General features: G+C 47.7%; 1 protein-coding gene across 2 annotated transcripts in view; it reads right to left on the minus strand.

Moving 5' to 3' along the window:
• Positions 1-25,437, minus strand: part of prdm10 (PR domain containing 10) — a 191,295-nt gene that overhangs the window by 123,813 nt on the left and 42,045 nt on the right. For both annotated transcript variants that reach the window (XM_055660937.1, XM_055660936.1), the window contains exons 3-4: positions 13,042-13,206; positions 12,363-12,422 (exon numbers count right to left, since the gene is read on the minus strand). In XM_055660937.1, coding sequence (XP_055516912.1) covers positions 12,363-12,422; positions 13,042-13,206 — 225 coding nt within the window. The remainder of the gene's footprint in view (positions 1-12,362; positions 12,423-13,041; positions 13,207-25,437) is intronic.

Consider the following 25,437-nt stretch of genomic DNA (forward strand, 5'->3'; position numbering starts at 1 on the left):
AAAAATCTTCCATTTGGAAATCCGAAAATGTCCGAAATCTGACAAGTGTCTGGTCCCAAGGCTTTCGGATAAAAGGTTGTGCACCTGTATGCCTATTCAGATCAACATTTCCATGTTATGATAAGCCATCTGTTCTCCTGTGTGCGCTCTTTGTTCTTTATTTCTTTGTGGAGGCATGTATCTCCGAAAGCCCCAACTCCAAGCTTTTCTCTTGTCACTTAATACAAGTTCCTGAACAACTTATCATTTGAGCAATTTTATTATATATTTCCTCATTGGAACGGAAGAACATTCTCAGCGGCTTGAAGTTCCGAATCGGCCACATCTTGCCGCAGACCGCGCCTTTCGAAGTCCACAGGCCGAGCTGGGCGGAGCTCCAACGTGGCGATCCTCGGCGAAAGATCCCAGGCCTCTGCGATGTTAAAGTGAGCGCCGCCCGCGGTTGGAAGCTCCGCAGACCACAGCTCCACGGTGTTAAAGTCAGCAGGCCCTCTGGAGCTCCAACACAGCGATCCCCAGTAAGGTATTGCCTGCTCCGCAATGGAATTCAGTGCTGCGCCGCTACTGAAGCTCTGGCCGGACTCTGGCAGGAAAAGCCGCGTCAATCCAGTTGGTAGGATAAAGATGTGGCTCGGAGAAAAGACGCAACTTCGACCAGGTAGTGACTGGGAAACGGTTTCCCCCTTCCCTTCCCCCAACACAAAAGACTAAAAGACCTCCAAAGACAAACTTTTAATAGACTAAAGATAACAAAAAGGGTGAAAGGACAGACAGCTGCTGACCAGGCTGCCACACTCGATGGAGCCACCACTCGACTACAATACGACACCGCCCCTTCTTTGTTCTCTTCGGTGCACTCAAAGCCTCCGTAGTCGGGGCGATCTTGGCTCCCGCAGCCAGCAGTCGAGTCCTCCGCGTCGGGGTGATCAAGCTTCTGCATCGGGGGGGGGGAATCTCAGCTTCCCCGCGCTGGGCGTTCTGACCCAGGGTCGGGGCTGGTCGAACCTCCTGCGACTTTGGAGTTTACCGACATCAGTCTCTACCCGAGACTGCGAGCTCCTCGATGTTGAAATCCGCAGGCCGCAGTTGGAGCGTCGATCCCAGGCAAGTGGTCGCAGGCTCCGATAGTAAGTCCACGGCCCCGCGGTGGGGCTCAAAGACAGTCTCGAGGGAGGCCGCCAGCTCCATGATGTTAGGCCACAGAGCGAATGGAGATACAAGTCGGAAAACAATCGCATCTCCAGCAAGGTAAGGGATTGAAAAAAGTTTCCCCTCCCCCAACATAAAACAAACCAGAGAAAATTAACACATACTTTTAAAACTAAAAATAACAAAAAAGACGAAAAGACAGGCACACTGTTGGAGCTCTAGGGGCTAGTGGAATCAAGGGATATGGGGAGAAGGCAGGCACGGGTTTTTGGTTGGGGACGATCAGCCATGATCACAATGAATGGCGGTGCTGGCTTGAAGGGCCGAATGGCCTCCCCCTGCACCTATTTTCTATGTTTCTATGAGGCTGCCATCGCTGACAGCGCCGCCAGCTATCCATACATATCATCTGAATTAAGGTGAGGTGGAGTTAAATTTAAAAAATCGCAATGTTAAAATCTTAAAAAGGAATACAAAATTCTGCAAACAATCTCTATCGAGAGAAATATAAACAAGATTAACATTTCAGATTGAATTTTCTTTTGACATTTTGCACCATTTTCTTGTATTTTAAGTTAGGGGGAAGTCAGTCTGATTCAGGAAGATTTGAAAGGATCGAGGCTCCTTTAATGCAGATACGGAAGATAAAGTATTTCAGACCTTATTTATTATGCACAGAGCTTGTTGGGTGCTGAAGAACAAAGATGGGGAAGCTAAGCATAATACATAAGCAAAACAGCAATGAAAAAGAACCACTTTTTTCGAATGGCTTTTGATGAAGTCACACACAGTGCCCTCCATAATGTTTTGGACAGACACGTCATTTATTTATTTGCCTCTGTACTCCACAATTTAAGATTTGTAATAGAAAATATCACATGTGGTGAAAGTGCACATTGTCAGATTTTAATAAAGGCCATTTTTATACATTTTGGTTTCACCATGTAGAAATTACTGCTGTGTTTATACAAAGACTGCCATTATACAGGGCACCATAATGTTTGGGACACATGGCTTCATGAGTGTTTGTAATTGCTCAGGTGTGTTTAATGCAGGTATAAGAGAGCTCTCAGCACCTAGTCTTTCCTCCAGTCTTTCCATTACCTTTGGAAACTTTAATTGCTGTTTATCAACATGAGGACCAAAGGTGTGCCAATGAAAATCAACGCAAGAGCATAATCCGATAATACATAGTACTGTTCACATTTGAAAACAGCTGGTCCAGTCTCAAATTGAGAGACATGTCTCTCCTTCTTCATTATAAATAATCCCTCTACTCTAGATGGTGTTTTCGTTCAATGGAAGAATAATACTTTATAGTACTGGGAATATAACTGATGCATGTTAGAACATTCACGGTCTCGCAGGTGCAGATGCACGATTCCTTGATAGACAAGGTACAGAATATCATAGCCCTCCAAAACAACACGCCATCATTTATTTAAGGCATTTGGAAAAATGGGACAACAGGTGGGACAAAAGCCTTCAGTGAAGATTGTGGATTACGCCCGAAAGTTGACAAGTGCTACATTACATCTAAAAAGAATTAGATTTTATCTTGATTGACAATCCAAGAAGCCCACCAATTTTTAAAAATATTGGACCCTGAAAGCTCCACTAGGGACAGACCCAAAATTTAATTGAATAGCTTCTTGAGCAACTTTACAAAATGGTTGAACAAAAAAAACTAAATTTTGGAAAAAAACTCCCTTATAGGGATTACGGGTGACAGGGGGCGCATGGGTGGACCCTTTTATTGATTTGGCAATACAATATCTCAAACTCAAAACTGATTATAGGGCTGGGTGAGGGGGCGCATGGGTGGGTTGATGGACATATCTCCTCCTCTCTCTCCTTTTCTTTTTTCTCTTTCTTTTCTCTTCTCGTTCTTCTCTTCTCAATTTAATATTCTGTTTGTAAAATGTTAAAATTGAAGCTGTGATAGAGTTGTAGAATTGTCAAGTGACTTTGTTTTTTGTACAATTGCTTCCAATAAAAATATATTACCAAGGAGTTCAAGAAGGAACTGCAGATGCTGGAAGATCGAAGGTACACAAAATGCTGGAGAAACTCAGCGGGTGCAGCAGCATCTATGGAGCGAAGGAAATATTACCAAGGATTTAAGTATAGGAGCAGGGAGGTTCTACTGCAGTTGTACAGGGTCTTGGTGAGACCACACCTGGAGTATTGCGTACAGTTTTGGTCTCCTAATCTGAGGAAATACACTCTTGCCACAGAGGGAGTACAGAGAAGATTCACCAGACTGATTCCTGGGATGGCAGGACTTTCATATGAAGAAAGACTGGATAGACCGGCTTCTACACGCTAGAATTTAGAAGATTGAGGGGGGCTCTTATAGAAACTTACAAAATTCTTAAGGGGTTGGACAGGCTAGATGCAGAAAGATTATTCCTGATGTTGTGGAAGTCCAGAACAAGGGGTCACAGTTTAAGGATAAGGGGGAAGTCTTTTAGGACCGAGATGAGAAAATCATTTTTTTACACAGAGAGTGGTGAAGCTGTGGAATTCTCTGCCACAGAAGGTAGTTGAGGCCAGTTCATTGGCTATATTTAAGAGGGAGTTAGATGTGGCCCTTGTGGCTAAAGGGATCAGGGGGTATGGAAGAAGGCAGGTACAGGATACTGAGTTGGATGATCAGCCATGATCATATTGAATGGCCGTGCAGGCTCGAAGGGCCGAATGGCCTTCTCGTGCACCTATTTTCTATGTTTCTATGGTGCTGGGAATTCCGTATCTTGCAAAGTGGTTCTTGAGTTTCACAATGATTGTTCTGCTGCTCAGGTCGGACAGTCTGTCTATTTCCCAGAAATTAGATAGTCAACTGTCATTAAATAATGCTTTTCCTCAAGTTCAAACATATGGTTCCCACTTTCTCCCATGGGCGGTCTGGGATGTCATAGGGCATCAGAGTTTCTTTCCGATTCTGTTGTTCATACGTCCTGCAGGCTTCAATTTGAAATGTACTGCTACACATCAGAGTTCATTCCGGGCCAGAAAATGCACTCTCTAACACTTCTGAGGGATCTTTCCACTCCTGGGTGAGAGGTGTGTAGTGCCTCCTTCCTATCTTTGCGTAAAGTGATAGGGAGTACAACTCACTCTCCTCTGAATACTAGGCCATCTTGCACATTCAACTCGTCCCTGACATTGAAGTACGGTTGTGCTGCCTCTTGGACTTCTGGCCATCCATTTTGGATTACTTTCTGAACTGTTTGTAGTGTTTTGTCTTCCCTGCTGTGGCTTAGATGCGTTTGACCTTGTCCTCTCCCATGCTCAAGGACTCAACTACGTTGACATCAGTGAATCTGGTCGATCCTGTGGTGTCCGGGAGATATGCTCATGCTTGTTGGATGCATGTCATTTCCCTTTACCCATTTGATCTTGTTGTCATAGTGTAGCATCCTCATCATCATGCCCTGAAGACGTCTTGGTGCTCTATGCAGATGCTTTTTAATCTATGTACTGTAAAGTGTACTGATGAAAGCACTCGAGGGCAAACACTATTGCCAGTGCCTACTTCTCAATCTGAACATATCTCTGCTCGGTTGGTATCAATGCTTGACTCACATAGGACAGTGGTTGTCCTATCTGCATAAGTGTTGCACCTAGACCTGCCTTGCTTGCATCCCATTGCATGGTCAGCAGTTCGTCTGGTGTGTAGTACGCCAGGATAGGTGCCGTTGTAAACAGCTCCTTAATCTTTGACATTGCCATGTCATGTTCTGATGACCATTCCCACTCTGCTTCCTTGTGGGTCAATCTCGTCAAAGGCTCAAATGTGTCCGACAACATTGGCAGGAATCTTGCCAAGTAGTTGGCACTGCCTTGTAATCTTTGGATTTCTGTTGGATTGGCTGGTTTGGGCATCTCTCGGATAGCCTGGATCTTCTTCGGATCCAGTTTCAGGCCTCGGTCAATAACTACATGTCCTAGAAATGTGATACGTAGTTTTCACTACCGATTTCTTAAGGTTCAGCTTGATGCCTTAGTCTCTGCATCTCTGAAGAAGATCTTGCAGTCTTGCATCGTGATTTCTTTCTGCATCTTCTCTGGTGCCCCCTACTCCAAATAAGATGATGTCATCTGCAACACATTCCACTCCCTTTAATCCTTCTAGTGCTTGTTGCAGCTTCCTCTGGAAGATCTCTGCACTTACTTTCAGTCCAAAGGGCAACCTCTTCCAGCGATATCTCCCAAAAGGAGTGTTCATGCTTGTTAGGAAACTGCTCCCCTCATCTAGTTCGCAGTGGAGGTATCCTGAATTCAGAACGAATTTGGAGAAAATCTTCACCTTGGACAGCTCAGGGAGCACATCCTCTATGACTGGTAGTCTGTGGATTTGTTGAGGGATCTAGGAACTATGCAGAACCTCAACTCTGTGCTGTCCTTTTTCTCCGTAACGATCAGCCTGCTACACCCCTCAGTTGGTTCTTCGACTTTAGTCAAGATGTCCTGCTCGACCAACTTCATGGGACCATTCTTGACCTTCCCTTTCATGGCTACAGGTACCGGCTTTGCAGAGCACAGTGATGGGGGTCACACCCTCTGTCTACGTTACCAACTTGACCTTGCCTGGTAGTCGCCCCGGTCTTTTGTCGTCTTTTGTTGTGAGGTTATCCATTTTGGTGGCAAAAACGGGAAAGCAGACTATTATCTAAATGGTGGCCGATTGGGAAAGGGGGAGATGCAGCGAGACCTGGGTGTCATGGTACACCAGTCATTGAAGGTAGGCATGCAGGTGCAGCAGGCAGTAAAGAAAGCGAATGGTATGTTAGCTTTCATTGCAAAAGGATTTGAGTATAGGAGCAGGGAAGTTCTACTGCAGTTGTACAGGGTCTTGGTGAGACCACATCTGGAGTATTGCGTACAGTTTTTGTCTCCAAATCTGAGGAAGGACATTATTGCCATAGAGGGAGTGCAGAGACGGTTCACCAGACTGATTCCTGGGATGTCAGGACTGTCTTATGAAGAAAGACTGGATAGACTTGGTTTACTCTCTAGAATTTAGGAGATTGGGGGGATCTTATAGAAACTTACAAAATTCTTAAGGGGTTGAACAGGCTAGATGCAGGAAGATTGTTCCCGATGTTAGGGAAGTCCAGGACAAGGGGTCACAGCTTAAGGATAAGGGGGGAATCCTTTAAAACCGAGATGAGAAGAACTTTTTTCACACAGAGAGTGGTGAATCTTTGGAACTCTCTGCCACAGAGGGTAGTTGAGGCCAGTTCATTGGCTATATTTAAGAGGGAGTTAGATGTGGCCCTTGTGGCTAAGGGGATCAGGGGGTATGGAGAGAAGGCAGGTACGGGTACTGAGTTGGATGATCAGCCATGATCATATTGAATGGCGGTGCAGGCTCGAAGGGCCGAATGGCCTACTCCTGCACCTAATTTCTATGTTTCTATGTTTCTAAAGACATCATTGTAGCTGTTGAATAATGAGCCAGCCTCGCTGACAGCATTCAGGCTCTTGAAATTCTCGTAGTGAGCCGTGATGAGTTTCATCTGTTGTGCAGCTTTGCCGCTCAGGAGTGGTGTGAGCCAGCCTTCCTCTACCACAATGAAGGTCTTGTTCCGGAGTATGACTTTTGTTCTATCTTCTGCCAGCAGGTTGGATCCGTTGTACATCTTTAAGATGATTTTCTCTCATCTAATGTCCTCTTTATGTAATGACCGGAAGTGGCGGCGCTGCCTTGCAGCTGCGGCTCGCCTGCAGTCCGTTTGTCTTTTCTGTTTTTTGTTTTCTTTTGTCCCGTTTTTACAGTTTATTTCGGTTTATTTAGTTGTGTATGTATGGGGTGGTGGGTGTAACATGCTTTTTGACTCTTCCTTCGGGGGGGGGGGATGCGACCTTTCCTGCCGTATCCCCCGTCACCGTGTACGTCTGCGCTGAGGCCTACCGCGGAGCTGGCGGCCTCCAACTGCGACCAACCTCGAGGCTGCGGAGGCAGAGCCAGGACTTACCAACGAGGCTGGCCGACTTCGGGGCTGTGGTTGCGGGGCGACCCAACGTCCGACCCGACTTTGCAGCCTCGGAGGCTCTGCCGCGGGCCAGTGGACGACATCATCGGTAGCTCAAGTTCTGTTTTCCGGAGCTCCCGCAACTAGAGCTGCGTCCGCTGGACTGGAGGACGGCAGCTTCGACCGCCCCGGGCCGCGGAGTTTGAACCGGCCCGTTTGCGGAGCACGGATTCAGCCGCGAGACTTACCTACCATCACCCGGCGGGGCCACAACATTGGAGGCTTGGATTGCCTCAGCGCAGAGGGAGAGCAAGGAGGGAAGAGACAATGACTTTGGAACTTAAACTATGTTGAGTGTTTGTTATTTATTCTATGTTATGACTGCAGGCTAAACCATTTTGTTGCACTGAAAAGTGCAATGACAATAAATTGAATCCAATCAAGATCATTGGGAATTACATAACACTGGCACCAGAGTCAATCTGAAACTTGATGGCTTCTGTGCCGACCTGCATCTCAGCGAATAGGCCTGATGAGGAATTGTTTCCATCTGCATTGATCTCAATGCAACTCACAGACTCTGTGTCGGAAATGGACGTTGTGTCAGATGTCTCTACGACCTTGTGCAGACCCCGTTTCTGCATGCTCTCCTTCCTCTGCTTGTGCAGCAGCAGGCAAAGTGGTTTTGTCGTCCGCATCTGTTGGAGTCCTTCCCATAAGCTGGGCATTCCTCCTTGCTACGCTTGTGCATCCTCAAACAGAACTTGCACTTGGCTGGTCCCTGATTCTTCCTCTGTGAAGGAAAATCAACCATCTTTTCCCTCGGTTTGTATCGTTCCACCTTGTGTATTGTCGGCTCTTCGCCGATGACCTGCATTCTTGCCGCTGTTACCTCCGAGGATCTACATATGTCTACAGTCCCCTGCAGTCAGATTCCTCTGCTGAAGGAGTGTCTTCCTAGTTGACTGATCTGCAATACCAATGACGATGCAATCTCGAATGAGGCAATCACAGAAGTTGCATGTTTTAACAAGCTCCTTCACTTCTGCAACATACGATTCAATGCTTTCCCCTGGTTTCTGGTCTCGTTTATTGAAAATGAATCTTTCATACGTTTCATTCGTCTCTCCTATGATGATGGTAGACATCTTGTCGATGATGACTTTCACATCCGTCTCATCTGCTACCATTTCGAACGTCAGGGTATTGAAGATTCGCAGTCCTTCCAGTCCAACAGTATGTAGGAATACTGCTTTTTGATACAGTTTCTCCTTCTTATCCAGATCTGTTATCACTGCATAATTTTCATATATTTGTTTAAACATTTTCCACTCTTCCACCCGGTTCTCTTTGAGCTTTAGATTGGGTGGTGGAGCCACATGGAAAGATACACTGGCCTGCGCCATTTTGAAATATCAGCATATCCCCTCGCTCTTAATAGCTTATGTACAATACAATACAATACAATACGGTTTTATTCGTCACATTGCACATAAAGTGCAAGTGAAATGAATTTGTCAGCAGCGGTACAATGATAAAGAACACACAATACACAATAAAAAAAATTTAACTCAAACATCCACCACAGCATTCATCACTGTGGTGGAAGGCACAAAATTTGGCCAGTCCTCCTCCATTTTTTGTTCGGCATGGACTTGTAGGGCCGAGATGGCCTGTTTCCGTGCTGTAATTGTTATATGGTTATATATGGTTATTTACCCCCGTGGTCGGGACCAGAGTCCAGAGTCAGTCCAGGATCGGCTCTTCCTCACCGGAGACCGCGGCTTTAGGTTGGTGTAGGCCGCAGGCCGGCGGTCTTTAAGCAATCCTCCACAGCACGTCGTTTCAGCCCTCGACCCCCACAGTACTGATTTACACACTGCGTCTTGTCTTTGTGTGCTCACTGACCTGCATACCGTTCTACTCATGCATGCAGCTAGCACCGCTGCCACCATGTTTTGATATGTGTCTGCTTATGATATAGGTAAAACTAGCACATATTAGACCGAGAAAGATGGCTCCACACACTCGTGTTGGGATCAAGAGCAGGAATGATTTATTTCCAAGGTCAAAGGTCACTGACTGATTTACTGAGCATGTGCGAGAATGAATACAGCTCATATACATAAATTATACGGTTATTGTCACATGGAACGAGTTGCCAGAGGAAGCAGTTATTATCATGATATTTAATAGACCCTAGACCAAGGGGGACCAGTTGGGTCCCGTCCCCTCAACGCGCGGTTGGGGAGGGGGTGGGGTGGGAGAGGGAAGGGGGAACACACACTAACAAAGCCCCCCCTCCCCCCACACACACACACACTAACCACCCCCTTGATATTATATAAATATTATTCATTGGCTCCTTTTACCACATCCCCGCCCTATCTCGAGAAGCAGAAAGAGTACGGCAAATAAAGAGGGGGGGGGGGGAGAGATGGGGGGAGGGGAGGAGAGAGGGAGAGGAGAGGGGTAGGAGAGGCAGGGGGGGATGAGGAGAGAGGGGGAGGGGGAAAATGGGAGGGGGGAAGGGGAGGGGGGAGGGGGGAGAGAGAGGGGGAGGGAGGTGGAGAGGGGGGCTGAGGGGGGAGGGGTGGGTGATGGGGGAGGGGAGCGGGAGGGGGGGGAGGGTGAAGGGAGAAGGGAGAGAGAAAGGGGAGGCCGGCCGAATGCAATTTACACGGGGGTGGGGGGGGGTTTACGTAACTCACATGGAAAACAATGCCCAGCAGGCTGCGCGTTGCAAACTGCGTAGCTCGCCGTGAGGAGCAGAGGCATTGTGACATCATACAGCTCACTTCAGCTCGTTAGATTTTAAAAAGATCTCAGATTGGTGAACAATTTTAGTAAAAAAACTCAAGAAATATTTAATCAAATTTTCAGATGAGGCGATTTTCGAGATCATGAGGTAAATCTCTACCGGAATATGTTAAAATTTCACCCAGCGCGTTGGGTTTTCGAGATGTGAATCACAGAAAAACACACAAACACACACACACACACACACACACACACAAATAACACACACACACACACAGTACAGGTGCACAACCTTTTATCCGAAAGCCTTGGGACCAGACACTTTTCGGAATTCGGAATTTTTCGGCTTTCGGAATGGAAGATTTTTAGCGTAGATTTTAACGGCTGGCTCAGTGGTAGAGTGCTCGGCTCATATCCGCAAGGTTGCGAGTTTGCGCCTCGATCGCATGCATTTCGTTGTCTCTGTACTGTACACTGACAATGACAATTAAAATTGAATCTGAATCTGATCCCGGCAGTTCCTCGATCGCGAGTTTGAGTCTTCAATGTAGTTTTTTCTTGCAGAATAGGAGAGAATAGGGAGGGTTAGGCTGGGATCATTTTATGCGAGATGATCTTTGTGCAGGAGACAAGTGTAGGAGAGGTGTACTGACTATGTGGGCAGAATTTTGAAAGTGATTGCTGCCTGTCCCTCCAACTCCAGTGGAATCCGCTCCCCGATGGGCCACTACGGCGACAAGTGGCAGTTCGCCCACAGCCCGAGCTGCGCCACCCCAAGAACGAAACGTACCTTGCACACAACAGCTTCTGCCCCTACGGTGAGCGTGTTCCTCTGGAGTTGGAGCGGGGCTGGGCTGGAGTTGCTGATCTGGGATCTCCGTGCTTGCAGTGGGCCCGGGGTCGGTGTCCCGATGACGTGGGCGCAGCTCGGGCTGTGGGCGAACTGCCACTTGTCGCCGTAGCAGCCCATCGGGGAGCGGCTTCTGGTGGTCCTGACATCTCTAAGCTCCTGTCCAGGGGGGTGGCCGGAGACGTCAGGACCAACAGGAACCCGCTCCCCGATGGGCCGCTACAGCGACAAGTGGCAGTTCGCCCACAGCCCGAGCTGCGCCCCCTCATCCGCAACCCGGGTTCCTCTGGAGTTGGAACGGGGCTGGGCTAGAGTTGCTGCTGGCTGTGAGTCTCTGGGATCTCCGTGCTTGCAGTCGGTGTCCCGTTGGTCCTGACGTCTCTGGCCACCCCCCTGGAATGGAGCGGAGACTGGGAACTGTACCGCCCTTGCCCCATCCCTCTGCAACTGCAAACAACCCCACAGTTCCCAGTCTCAGCTCCTGTACAGGGGGGTTGCCGGAGACGTCACAGCCCGAGCTGCGCCCCCTCATCCGCAACTCCAAGAACAAGACGTACCTTGCACACCATCAGCTTCTGTCCCTACGGGGAGCGTGTTCCTCTGGAGTTGGAACGGGGCTGGGCTGCTGCTGGCTGTGGGTCTCTGGGATCTCCGTGCTTGCAGTGGGCCTGGGGGTCGGTGTCCCGTTGGTCCTGACGTCTCCAGTGACTGGCACTGACCTGCTGGCATCGCCGACATGAAGACAGTGCAAAGCCCCCGCGCCGGTGCAATGGGCGGGGAGCTGGAGAGGGGAGGGAAGGGGTCACACTCATGGCCGGGAAGCAGAGGGGTGTAGGTGGGGTGAAACTGAAGGAAGCGACAATCTGCTGCTGCCTGCCCGCTGAGTTAAAAATTTCCCACGCAAGACTCACGATACACTGTGTATCGTGAGACTACCGTGGGAACTTTTTAACTCAGCGGGCAGGCAGCAGCAGATTGTCAATTATTAACCCTCCCGCACAATATACCCTCACCTTCTCTTTTATGAATGGGGATTTAGTTCCCCTTTCTTCAAGGACCGACCGGAGGTTCCGCTGTCACCTCTGCGGGCCGCCCTCGGTGAACGTCTTCAAGGACCTTTCTTCAAGGACCGAAAAAATGTCCGCTATTCGGAGCTTTTCGTTATTTGGAACTTCGGATAAATGGTTGTGCACCTGTAGCTCTACTCAATAACCAAAAATCTGTAGCCTCCTTTTGCTCTAGTATTTTATTTAATTCACATGTTTAATGAAAAATGTTTTATTATTAATAATTAATGTTTTATGGGTCATTCCTAACTCTCACTGTATGTCATGTTGTCACTTGCAGGCAGACCACAAAGACAAATTCATTGTATGTGAACACTTGGCCAATAAGCTTATTTATTCATTCATTCCATCTTACAGTGCTCCATGTACACATATAGAGGAATCTCTTCTCCAGCTCACCAAAAATAATGCACACAAAATAATGCACACGAAATTACCTGTCCAAACTACAACAACATGCACATGGACACTTCCACCACCCCTTAACTTAGTACTCCCAATCAATAAGAGGTCTGTTAATTTAAAGCAGCGAAATGATCAAAATAGCCTTTGTACCTGCTGGGTGGTTGTGTCCTGTTGAATGTATGCTACCTGGGATTGATCTGTAAAAACTGCCTTCAGGGGGAAAAAAAAGAGGGTATTACACCAGACGATAATTATCACTGATCAAAATTACACAGATCTCTTCTTGCCCAATGTTCCCAGCACCCACCCCCACAGGAAATACTTCCAGGCAAACTGTTCCAACATTTATTGAGCTTGATTTCTGTAGTAATAACTTTCATAGGAATGTTATTAGACTGCTGTTGACATAGTGCAGTCTAGGAAAACGTTACGATGTGATAATCCACAGACCAACATTTGATCCCAGATGTTCAAGAGGAGCCATTAACTAACATCGCAGACGCGGGTTTAATGATATCATAAAATGGAAGGACACTGCTTTACTATATATCACATCCATCTGGATAAATGTCTAGAAACCTCACAATTAAAGATAAAATGATAACTCATTAACACCTCCAGGAAGATGCAATTCCAGTGTTCCCATCACATCCCATCTAGAACACAGATGCTTGGTCAGGAAATGGGCAGCAAAGCAAGTATTCTAATCATTGCTGTGCAGAGTGCTCCATCCACTCCTATCCACTGGCTCCACCACCATTAAAGCCTCAAGAAACATTCAATTGCCACACAACCAGAGGCACTGAAAAGACCACCATACCCAGCTTACCTGCGTCCCGTCGGCTTGGTGAATGTACACCAGGGTGTGTTCTGCCCCATCTACAGAAGTGTAGGATGTCCCATCGGCTGCATACACCACTTGTTGGGATAGTCGGTCCTGTTCATCTGTGTAAACAATCTGAGCAACTGTACTGCTCTCCGGAACAAAATGTACCTGAGGAAGAAAAATATCAGTTCTAAGAAATCTTAGGACACCACAGAAAACCTCAATTTGTCACCAACTAAAGCCATTCACTCAGCTCAAACCCAAATCTCCTCCTATTGAGGATATGAGTTGTTTGTGTTGAAACGGTAACACGATGATAAACAATAAAGCAGGAGATTGATCAAAATGCTTCCAGGGATGAAGTACTCAGCCATGTGGTAGATTGCAACAACCAAGGTGATTCTCCTTGAAGCAGAGTAACGAGAGGATCTGATTAAGTCACTTCGAGTCATGAAGGTTAAACATAGAGTCAGAGTGAAACAGTGCGGCAACAGGCTATTATTGCTATCGGGGGAGTGTGGCATAGGTTCAAGAGATTAATTGTTGAATCTATGGCTATGTTGAAAGAATTGAGCGACTGGACTTGCAATACACTGGAATTCAGCAGGATGAGAGGGTATGTTATTGAAACAAAAATATTATTAAGATTATTAAGTTTATTACCTCCAAACCTGTCCTATCCATGTACATGTCTAACTGTTTCTTAAACGACGGAATAGTTGCAGTCTCATCTATCTCTTCTGGCAGCTTGTTCCATACATCCACCACCCTTTGTGTGAAAACGTTACCCCTCTGATCCCTATTAAATCTTTACCCCTTCACCTTGAACCTATGTCCTCTGGCCCTCGATTCCCCTACTCGGGGCAAGAGTCTCTGTGCCACTACCCGATCTATTCCTTTCATGATTTTGTACACCTTGAAAAGATCACCCCTCATCCTCCTTTGGTCCAAGGAATAGAGACCCAGCCTACTCAACCTCTCCCATATAGCTTACACCCTCTAGTCTGTATAGCCTAAGCCTCAGAATACTCACTACAGGTGCACAACCTTTTATCCGAAAGCCTTGGGACCAGACACTTTTCGTAATTCAGAATTTTTCGGCTTTCGGAATGAAAGATTTTTAGCGTAGATTTTAACGGCTGGCTCAGTGGTAGAGTGCTCGGCTCATATCCGCAAGGTCGCAAGTTTGCGCCTCGATCCCGGCAGTTACTCAATCGCGAATTTGAGTCTTCAATGTAGTTTTTTCTTGCAGTATAGGAGAGAATAGGGAGGGTTAGGCTGGGATCATTCTCTGCGAGATAATCTTAGTGCGGGAGACAAGTGTAGGAGAGGTGTACTGACTGTGTGGGCAGAACTTTGGAAGTGATTGCCCACCATTCTCAAAAGCCGCTGTGTCTCCCTGTCCCTCCAACTCCAGAGGAAGCCGCTCCCCGATGGGCCGCTACGGCGACAAGTGGCAGTTCGCCCCCAGCCCGAGCTGCGCCCCCTCATCCGCAACCCGGGTTCCTCTGGAGTTGGAGCGGGGCTGGGCTAGAGTTGTTGCTGGCTGTGAGTCTCTGGGATCTCCGTGCTTGCAGTGGGCCTGGGGGTCGGTGTCCCGATGAGGGGGTGCAGCTCGGGCTGTGGGTGAACTGCCACTTGTCGCTGTAGCGGCCCATCGGGGAGCGGCTTCTGGTGGTCCTGACGTCTCTCGGCTCCTGTCCAGGGGGATGGCCGGAGACGTCAGGACCAACAGGAACCCGCTCCCCGATGGGCCGCTACAGCGACAAGTGGCAGTTCGCCCACAGCCCGAGCTGCGCCCCTCATCCGCAACCCGGGTTCCTCTGGAGTTGGAGCGGGGCTGGGCTAGAGTTGCTGCTGGCTGTGAGTCTCTGGGATCTCCGTGCTTGCAGTCGGTGTCCCGTTGGTCCTGACGTCTCCGGTCACCCCCCTGGAATGGAGCTGAGACTGTGAACTGTACCGCCCTTGCCCCCTCCCTCTGCAACTGCAAACAACCCCACAGTTCCAAGTTCCAAGGGTGGCCAGAGGCGTCACAGCCCGAGCTGCACCCCCTCATCCGCAACCTCAAGACCAAGACGCACCTTGCACACCATCAGCTTCGGTGGAGCGTGTTCCTCTGGAATTGGAACGGGGCTGGGCTGCTGCTGGCTGTGGGTCTCTGGGATCTCCGTGCTTGCAGTGGGCCTGGGGGCTGGTGTCCCGTTGGTCCTGACGTCTCCGGTGACTGGCACTAAGCTCCGACGTGAAGACAGTGCAAAACCCCCGCGCCGGTGCAATGGGCGGGGAGCTGGAGAGGGGAGGGAAGGGGTCACACACATGGCCGGGAAGCAGAGGGGTGTAGGTGGGGTGAAACTTAAGGGAGCGACAATTTGCTGCTGCCTGCCCGCTGAGTTAAAAAGTTCTCATGCAAGACTCACGATACACTGTGTATCGTGAGTCTACCGTGGGAACTTTTTTAACTCAGCGGGCAGGTAGCAGCATATTGTCAATTATTAACCCCCCCGCGCAATATACCCTCACCTTCTCTTTTATGAATGGGGATTTAGTTCCCCTTTCTTCGAGGACCGACCGGAGGTTCTGCTGTCACCTCTGCGGGCCGCCCTCGGTGAACGTTTTCAAGGACCTTTCTTCAAGGACTGAAAAAATGTCGCTATTCGGAGGTTTTCGTTATTTGGATCTTCGGATAAAAGGTTGTGCACCTGTAGTAACTTTCCAACTACAGATGTTAAGCTCATCGGCCTATAGTTCGCAGCATTTTTCCCTGCAGCCCTTCTTTTTTTAAAATATATTTTTATTTACTAGAAGTACAGTAAGTTACAGTAGTACAAGCCACATATATCTTATTACATTTATTGTACCCCTTCACAAACACTTCACTAACTTGCCCTTCCCAATTCCCAAACACTGGATTTACAGTGTTGCCCTCTCACGTGTGGGGGTCTCTACATACTGCTTAAGAAAACTGAGGAATTGCACCCCATTTAAACCCTTCACACTGTGATTTTCCCAGACGAAATTGGGAAAGTTATAATCCCCAACTACAACAACAACCTTATTTGACCTGCAGCTGTCTGCAATCTCCAGGCATATTTGTTCTTCTAATTCCTGTTGACTATTTCAGGGTCTGTAACACACAAGGTGATCAAGGGAGGAACTGAAGGGAATCCACATTAGTCAGGTAATGGTGCTGGGTAAACTGTTGGGACTGAAGGCAGATAAATACCCAGGGCCTGATGGTCTGCATCCCAGAGAGGTGGCCCTAGAAATCGTAGATAAATTGGTGATCATTTTCCGATGTTCTCTTGACTCTGGATCAGTTCCTGTGAACTGGAGGGTAGCCAATGTAACCCCACATTTTAAGAAAGGAGGGAGAAAACAAACGGGGAATTATAGACCAGTTAGGCTAACATCGGTAGTGGGGAACATGCTTGAGTCGATTGTTAAAGATGTTATAGCAGCGCATTTGGAAAGCAGTGACAGGATCACGCTTGACTCTGGAATTTTTTGAGGCTGCAACAAGTAGAATGGATGAGGGAGACCCAGTGGATGATACAGGAGAGCCACTGGCATTTTAAAAAGCCTTTGATAAAGTCCCACACAAGAGAGTAATGTGCAAAATTAGAGCACATGGTATTGGGGGTAGGATATTGACATGGATAGAGAACTGGTTAGCAGACAGCAAGCAAAGAGTAGGAATTAACGGGTTATTTTCAGAACGACAGACAGTGACTAGTGGGGTGTGGAAAAGCTCAGTGCTCGGACCCCAGTTATTTACAATATAACGATTTAGACGAGGGAATTAAATGTAACATCATCAAGTTTGCGGAAAGCTGGGTGGCAGTATGAGCTCCGAGGACGATGCTATGAGGCTGCAGGGTGACTTGGGTGAGTGGTATGATAGATGCAGTATAATGTGGCTAAATGTGAGGTTATCCACTTTAGTGGCAAGAACAGGAAGGCAGATTATTATCTGAATGGTGTCAGATTGGGAAAAGGGGAGGTGCAACAAGACCTGAGTGTCCTTGTACATCAGTCACTGAAAGTAAGCATGCAGGTACAGCAGGCAGTGAAGAAAACTAATGGCATTTTGCCTTCATTGCGAGAGGATTTGAGTTGAGGAGCAATTTCCCCTTAGTAAATCCATGCTGACTCGGACCGATCCTGTTACTGCTATCCAAATGTTCGGCTATCTCATCTTTCATAATTGACTCCAGCATCTTCCCCACCACCGATGTCAGGCTAGCTGGTCTATAATTCCCTGTTTTCTCTCTCCCGCCTTTCTTAAAAAGTGGGATAACATTAGCTACCCTCCAATCCACAGGAACTGATCCTGTGCCTATAGACATTGGAAAATGATCACCAATGCATCCACAATTTCTAGAACCACTTCCTTAAGTACCCTAGGATACAGACCATCATTCCCTGGGGATTTATCAGCCTTCAGTCGCATCAGTCTATCCAACACCATTTCCTGCCTAATGTGGATTTCCTTCAGTTCCTCCGTCACCCCAGATCCTCTGGCCACTAGTACATCAGGAAGATTGTTTGTGTCCTCCTTAGTGAAGGCAGATCCAAAGTACCTGTTCAACTCATCTGCCATTTCCTTGTTCCCCATAATAAATTCCCCTTTTTCAGTCTTCAAGGGTCCAACTTTGGTCTTAACTAATTTTTTCCTCTTCACATACCTAAAGAAGCTTTTACTGTCCTGCTTTATATTCTTGGCTAGCTTACCTTCGTACCTCATCTTTTCTTCCCGTATTGTCTTTTTGGTTATCTTCTGTTATTCTTTAAACATTACACAATCCTCTTGCTTCCCGCTCATCTTTGCTACGTTGTACTTCTTCGCTTTAATTTTTATACTGTCCCTGACGTCCCTTGTCAGCCATGGTCGTCCCATTCTCCCCTTAGAATCTTTCTTCCTCCTAGGAATTAACTGATCCTGCACCTTCTGTATTATTCCTAGAAATACCTGCCATTTTTGTTCCACTGTCATCCCTGCCAGTGTATTTTTCCAGTCAACTTTGGCCAACTCCCCCCCTCATGACCCCATAGTCCCTTTTATTCAACTGTAACACTGACACCTCCGATCTACCCTTCTCCCTCTCCAATTGTAGATTAAACCTGACCATGTTATGGTCACTGCCTCCTAATGGCTCATTAACCTCAAGGTCCTTTATCAAATCCGGTTCATTACATAATACTAAATCCAGAATTGCCTTCTCCCTGGTAGGCTCCAATACAAGCTGTTTTAAGAATCCATCACAAAGGCACTCTACAAAGTCCCTTTCTTGGAGTCAAGTACCAACCTGATTTTCCCAGTCTACCTGAAAGTTGAAATCGTCCATAACAACCACAGCATTACTTTTGCTACATGCTAATTTTAACTCCTGATTCAACTTGCACCCTATATCCAGGCTACTGTTTGGGGGCCTATAGATTAGTCTCATTAGGGTCTTTTTACCCTTACAATTCCTTAGTTCTATCCATACTGACTCCACATCCCCTGTTTCAATGTCACCCCTTGCAAGGGACTGAATTTCATTCCTCCCCAACAAGGCAACCCCACCCCCTCTGACCACCTGTCTGTCTTTTCGATAGGAGGTATACACTTGAATATTCAGTTCCAAGCCCTGGCCCTCTTGCAGCCATGTCTTAGTAATTCCCACATCATACTTGCCAGTTTCTAACTGAGCCTCAAGCTCGTCCACCTTTTTCCTTATACTTTGTGTATTCATATACAGCACTTTGACCTCCGTATTCACTTCCCCCCTCGCAATTGGCCCTGACCTTACTCTGTTGTCCATTCTCGAGCTTTCCTTCCCATTATTCGAGAATCTTTTATAATTTTTCCTGTAGTCACTTCCCCTTCAAATCCATCTTTATACTCCCAATTTGTCAATCCCTCCCCCCCCCCACTGTTTAGTTTAAACCCAGACGTGTAGCCCTAGCAAACCTGCCTGCCAGAATGTTGGTTAATGCCAGTTACGGTGTAACCCGTCCCTTTTGTACAGGTCACCCCTACCCCAGAAGAGATCCCAGTGGTCTAAAAATCTAAATCATTGCTCCCTGCTCCAACCCCTCAGCCACACATTCAGATCCCTTATCGCCCTGTTCCTGTCCTCACTAGAATAAGGGGTTGGCCATTTAGGACTGGATGAGGAAAAACTTCTTCACCGAGACAGTTGTGAATCTGTGGAATTCTCTGCAACAGAAGGCAGTGGAGGCCAATTCACTGGATGTTTTCAAGAGTTACATTTAGTACTGATTTTCGATGATCAGCTATGATCATATTGTATGGCCGTGCTGGTTCGAAGGGCCAAAAAGCCTACTCCTGCACCTATGTTTTCTATGTTTCTATCATTCCTTTCTTGTTCCTCAGCTCCACCCATATGGCCTCACTAGACGAACGGTCCGTAATGTCACTGCCGTGACATTCTCCTTAGACAATAATGCAACCCCCCCCCCCCCCCCTCCTCTTTTTACCTCACCCGTCTCTCCTGAAGCTCCTGTATCCTGGAACATTGAACTGCCAGTTCTGCCCCTCCCTTAACCAGGTTTCAGTCATGGCTACAACGTCCCCGTCGTTCGTACCTATCCATGCCCTAAGCTCCTTTGCCTTACCCGTCAGGCCCCTGCATTAAAATACATGCAGTTTAACCCAACCCTGTCTTTCACCTGCCTATTCTGTCCACTACCCATTCCCTCACCACCGTCCATAGCAGATTTTAGCCTCTATCCTGTTCAACATCCTACCCCCCTGACAATGTTTCCCCCTCTACCCTCAAGCTCTGTGTCGAACAACTGGTACCAGTCTACACAGACATTTTCAATCAGTCCCTGCAAACCTGCACTGTCCCTGCCTGCTTCAAAGTCTCCACTATTGGTCCTGTACCCAAAAAGCCAAGGATTACTGATCTTAATGACTACAGGCCTTAATGACTACAGGCCTGTCGCACTGACCTCTGTAATCATGAAAACCATTGAAAGACTTGTGCTGGCGCACCAGAATAATATCACAAACCCCCTGCTGGACCCCCTGCAGTTTGCATACCGGGCCAATAGTTCAGTGGATGACGTAGTCAACCTAGGCCTGCATTTCATTCTCCGGCACCTAGACCGCCAGTGGACCTATGCAAGGATTTTGTTTGTGGATTTTAGCTCTGCATTCAACACAATTGTGCCAGTGCTACTACACTCCAAACTCTCCCAGTTGACTGTGCCTGAACCCCTCTGTCAGTGGATCACCAACTTCCTGACAAACAGGAAGCAGCATGTGAGGCTGGGAAAGTACATCTCGGACCTGCAGACCCTCAGCATAGGAGCACCACAAGGCTGCGTACTCTCCCCTCTCCTCTACACCAACGACTGCACCCCCACAGACACCTCTGTCAAGCTTCTCAAGTTTGCGGACGACTCAACCCTGATTGGACTGATCCAGGATGGGGAGGAATCTGCCTACAGACAGAAAAAGACACAGCTGGTATCCTGATGCCTTCGCAACAACCTGGAGCTTAATGCTCTTAAGACAGTGGTGTGGCGCCATCTGATAGTCGGGCCATTGTTTAGTCGAACCCTCAGAAGAAGCATGGGGGCAGGGGTTGGAGATAAATATAAAAACATAGAATATAGGTGCAGGAGTAAGCCATTCGGCCCTTCGAGCCTGCACCGCCAATCAATATGATCATGGCTGATCATCCAACTCAGTATCCTGTACCTGCCTTCTCTCCATACCCCCTGATCCCTTTTGCCACAAGGGCCACATCTAACTCCCTCTTAAATATAGCCAATGAACTGGCCTCAACTACCTTCTGTGGCAGAGAATTCCAGAGATTCACCACTCTCTGTGTGAAAAATGTTTTTCTCATCTCGGTCCTAAAAGATTTCCCCTTTATCCTTAAACTGTGACCCCTTGTCCTGGACTTCTCCAACATCGGGAACAATCTTCCTGCATCTAGCCTGTCCAACCCCTTAAGAATTTTGTAAGTTTCTATAAGATCCCCCCTCAATCTTCTAAATTCTAGTGAGGACAAGCCGAGTCTATCCAGTCTTTCTTCATATGAAAGTCCTGACATCCTAGGAATCAGTCTGGTGAACCTTCTCTGTACTCCCTCTATGGCAAGAATGTCTTTCCTCAGATTAGGAGACCAAAGCTGTACGCAATATTCCAGGTGTGGTCTCACCAAGACCCTGTACAACTTCAACAGTTCCTCTGCCTCGCCTCGACCCAGTTTCTGCTGTTGACAATATATACGCACAGATATTAGCGGAGTTACCTGCCATTCTGACCCCTCAGTTTCAGTCAGGCGCTTCAAAACATGGGGTTTTACATCATATTATTACCACCGGACCACCACTGCATGCTCGGGCACGCCGTTTGCCTCCAGGCAAGCTTCGCAATGCCAAGGCTGAGTTCCGCCAAACGAAGGAGACAGGGTTTTAAATTAAGTCACGGCGGCTGATCGACATCCTGTTCCACATATCCAGAATTATCCAAGACATATTCACGGCCCATTTGAATGGGGCCAACTTTTTTTCAAAGATCGACCTGGTGAGAGATTATCATCAGATTCCAGTTTATTAGGTTGATGTCCCCAAAACTGCTATCAATACTCTTTTTAGGCTGTTCGAGTTCATACGTATATCTTTCGGTCTTAAGAACACCGCACAGGATTTCCAGCATGTCATGGACATGCTGGGTTGCGGTTTGGACTTTTTATTTATTTACTTGGACGATATCCTCGTCGCCAGTCGCTCTAGTCAGGAGCACAGCGCCCACATCCGTTTGCTGTGATAGCGTCTCAGTGAATATCAAACTCATCAAAATGTCTTTTTTGTCTGAGTTCTGTCTCTTTTCTGGGCATCATGTTGCACCAGAGGGTGGTGCCGCTCCCGAGTAAGGTTGACATCATTCAGCATTACCTCGACCATCCACGGTGCGTGGCCTGCAGGAGTATGTCGGGATGGTAATTTTTTACCATTGTTTTGTGCTCGGATTGTGCAGCCGTTGTTTAGGTTCATGTCCAGCAAGCGACGTGACCTAGTGTGGGCCGATGAGGTCAGGGCTGCGTTTGAGAGGAGGCGCTGGTGACAGCGACGCTGTTAGTCCATCCTAGAGTCGATGCTCCAGCTTCTCTGACGGTTGATGCTTCTGACACTGCTGTTGGGGGCGTACTTGAGCAGTTGATGGATAGGCGCTGGCAGCCTCTCGCCTTTTTCAGTCGGCACCTGAGCCCGGCTGAGCAGAAGAACAGTGCGTTTGATCGGGAGCAGGGAGTTTACCGCTTTCACGGGTCACAAGCCTCTCATTATCGCTTTTGCAAAGACCTCAGATCCCTTGTCAGCACGGCAGCAGCGCCATTAGGCTTACATGTCGGAAAACACAACTTGCGTCCAGCACATTGTGGGGAAGAGCAACCTGGTTGCGGATCCGTTGTCCCGCACCGCCATCCATGCTGTTCATGAGTTGGCTTAGAGTATTGATTATACTGCCCTGGCGGCTGCACAGCTTGACGATGATAAGGTGCTAGCCCACTGCAACTCTATTTCTGGTTTGGTGTTGGATGTGCGGTTTGCTCCTGCTGGTGCCATGGTCCTCTGTTATGTGTCGACTGGTCAGCTGAAATCCATCGTTCCTGCAGCTTGGTGTCGCTGGGTATTCGATCTGGTTCATGGTTTGGCTCATCCATCCATCCGGTGGACGATTGCGTTGGTGGCGGGCAAGTATGTGTGGCATGGTCTGCGTAAGCAGGTTGCTCACTATGCGAGAAGGTGTACCTCCTGTCAGACGTCTAAAATCCAGCGTCATGTCAGGGCGCCAGTGCCCCAGAGGCATTTTGACCGTACCCATGTGGATATTGTGGGTTCATTGCCACGTCCAGAGGGGTTACTCATCTGTTTACCATCGTTGATCGTTTCACTCGATGGCCGGAGGCTGTTCCGATCGCCGATACCACTGCTGCTACGTGCGCTCGTGCCCTCGCCGCTCATTGGATCGCTCGTTTTGATGTGCCGGTGGACACCTCATCTGACAGGGGGGCACAGTTCACTTCTGATTCTGATGCCCACCATCCGCAATCCAATGGGTTGGTTGAGCATTTCCACCGCCGTCTCAAGGATGCTTTGAAAGCATAGCTGGGAGGTCCGGATTGGGTTGATGAGTTACTGTGGGTATTGTTGGGAATTCCCACTGCCACCATGGAGGATCTGGCTACATCCTCTGCTGAATTAGTGTGCGGTACTCCGCTTACGGTTCATTCCGGCTGCGCAGGTGCAGCGGGAGTCGCCCTCCTCTGTGCTGTTGCGTCTTCGGGAGCAGGTGGGCAAGCTTTCTCCCATTCCAACAACCCGGCACAGAGTGGCTTTATCCTATGTCCCATCTGCCTTCAAGAACTGCCCATATGCGTTCCAGCGTCGGGATGCTCATCGTACGCCATTGCAACGCTCACGTGAGGGTCTATTCCGGGTGTTGCAGCACGGCATTTCAACTTCTGTGTTGGACGTGGGCGGAAAGCCTGAGACTGTATTTGTGGTGCATCTTAAGCCGGCTCATGTGGACATTGGCCAGCCGTTGGCTCATTGGCTCAGCCCCCATTTCCCATGCCTGCGGAATGTCTGAATGCGGGTCCTGTGGTTACGAGATCGGGCCGCTGCATTCATCGGCCTGCTCGTTTTTGTTTTTCTGTTTCAGGGGGGTGGTTTGGCACCATCTGATAGTTGGGCTATTGTTTAGTCGAACCCTCGGAAGAAGCTCATGATCGAGGGGCGGGGGTTGGAGATAAGGTGTGTTCATTGTTTTGAAGTTCCTTCGTATTTAATAAAGCTTTCTCTGGAGTTTACAACTCGCTTTATTGTGCTTCAGTGGAATTGATTGTGGACTATAGGAGAGCTCCCCCTCCTCTTCCCCCCCACTCACCATCAACAACACCACAGTCACATCTGTGGAGTCATTTAAGTTCCTTGGAACCAACATCTCCAGGGACCTTAAATGGGAGGCCATCATCGACCCCACAGTCAAAAAGTCCCAACAGAAGATGCACTCCCTGTGGCAGCTGAGAAAACACAATCTGCCACAGGTAATGATGGCCCTGTTTTATAATGCCATCATAGAGTCTGTCCTCACCTTCTCCATCATGGTCTGGTTTGGCTCAGCCCCCAAGCATGTCATCTGGAGTCTGCAGTGGGTCGTTCGATCCTCCAAGAAGGTTGTTGGCTGCAACCTTCCCCCCATTGACGAACTGTACACTGCAGTGGCCAGGAAGAGAGCGGGCAAGATCATCTCTGACCCCTCCCACCCTGACCACAAACTCTTTGAAGAACTTCCCTCTGGAAGGAGACTCCGGACTGTCAAAGCCGCCACAGCCAGACATAAAAACAACTTTTTTCCACGAGCAGTAGCTCTACTTAACAGCGAAAAGTCTGTAGCGTCCTTTTGCTCTGGTATTTTATTTTATTCTTCACATGTTTAAATTATGTTTTATTTGTAATTGTCTACTGTATATCATGTTGTGATCCTTGCGAGCAAAGCACCAAGGCAAATTCCTTGTATGTATACATGCTTGGCTAATAAAATGTATTCAATTCAACATTTTTATTTATCTACATTAATTACCTTAACAGTGTAAGCAATCTAACACAAAGCTTGGCAGTATTGTCAGCTGCCAGAAAGATAGATATAGAAGGCAGGAAGGTATATGTAGGATGGTGGGCTGGGCAGACGTTGAGCAGATGAAGTTTAGAAGCGAGAGGGAGAGGTGATGCATTTTGACAGGGGGCAATTTCCTTTATTGTACATATAATTTGGCATCAAAAAGAGGAGCAATGTTTTGTGCATTTACATTCCCAGACAACGCGTGCGTGCGTTGATCATTGAAAGTGGCAGAGTAGAATGAGAAAGCAGTTGATATGTTATACAGAATTCAGAGCCTTTTTAACAAAGAGTCTATCAAAGTGTTCAATTCTGGTCACCACAGTACAACAGTAAGGATAAATTAGCATTAGTGAGTGTCCAGGGATGGTTTTTGGAATGGGGAACTACAGTTATGAGATATGCTAGAATAGTACTTTTTCCTCATGAGAAGACCGAGAAGAGATTTGATACATGTTGAAAATGTAGTCGGAAGTGAATTGTGGAAAGCTGTTGCTTTGAATGAAGGAGCCACGGGTTAGAGGTCATCTATATAAAGAGTGAAAGAACGAAATGTGTCACATCGAAATTTTTATTTTTACACAACTCGTGGTTTTGTGGCTGGAATCTGTTCCAGATGTTACGGAGGCAGGATCCACTCCTTCCTCAAAAGAGAATTGGATAACTATATATTGAAGAAAAGTAGAGGCGTGGAACTAACAAGTTGTGCCAAAAGACAGTTGGCACACATATAATGGGCTGAATGGCATCCTCCT

The sequence above is a fragment of the Leucoraja erinacea genome, chromosome 32, assembly GCF_028641065.1.
Source record: "Leucoraja erinacea ecotype New England chromosome 32, Leri_hhj_1, whole genome shotgun sequence".
Taxonomy (NCBI): domain Eukaryota; kingdom Metazoa; phylum Chordata; class Chondrichthyes; order Rajiformes; family Rajidae; genus Leucoraja; species Leucoraja erinaceus.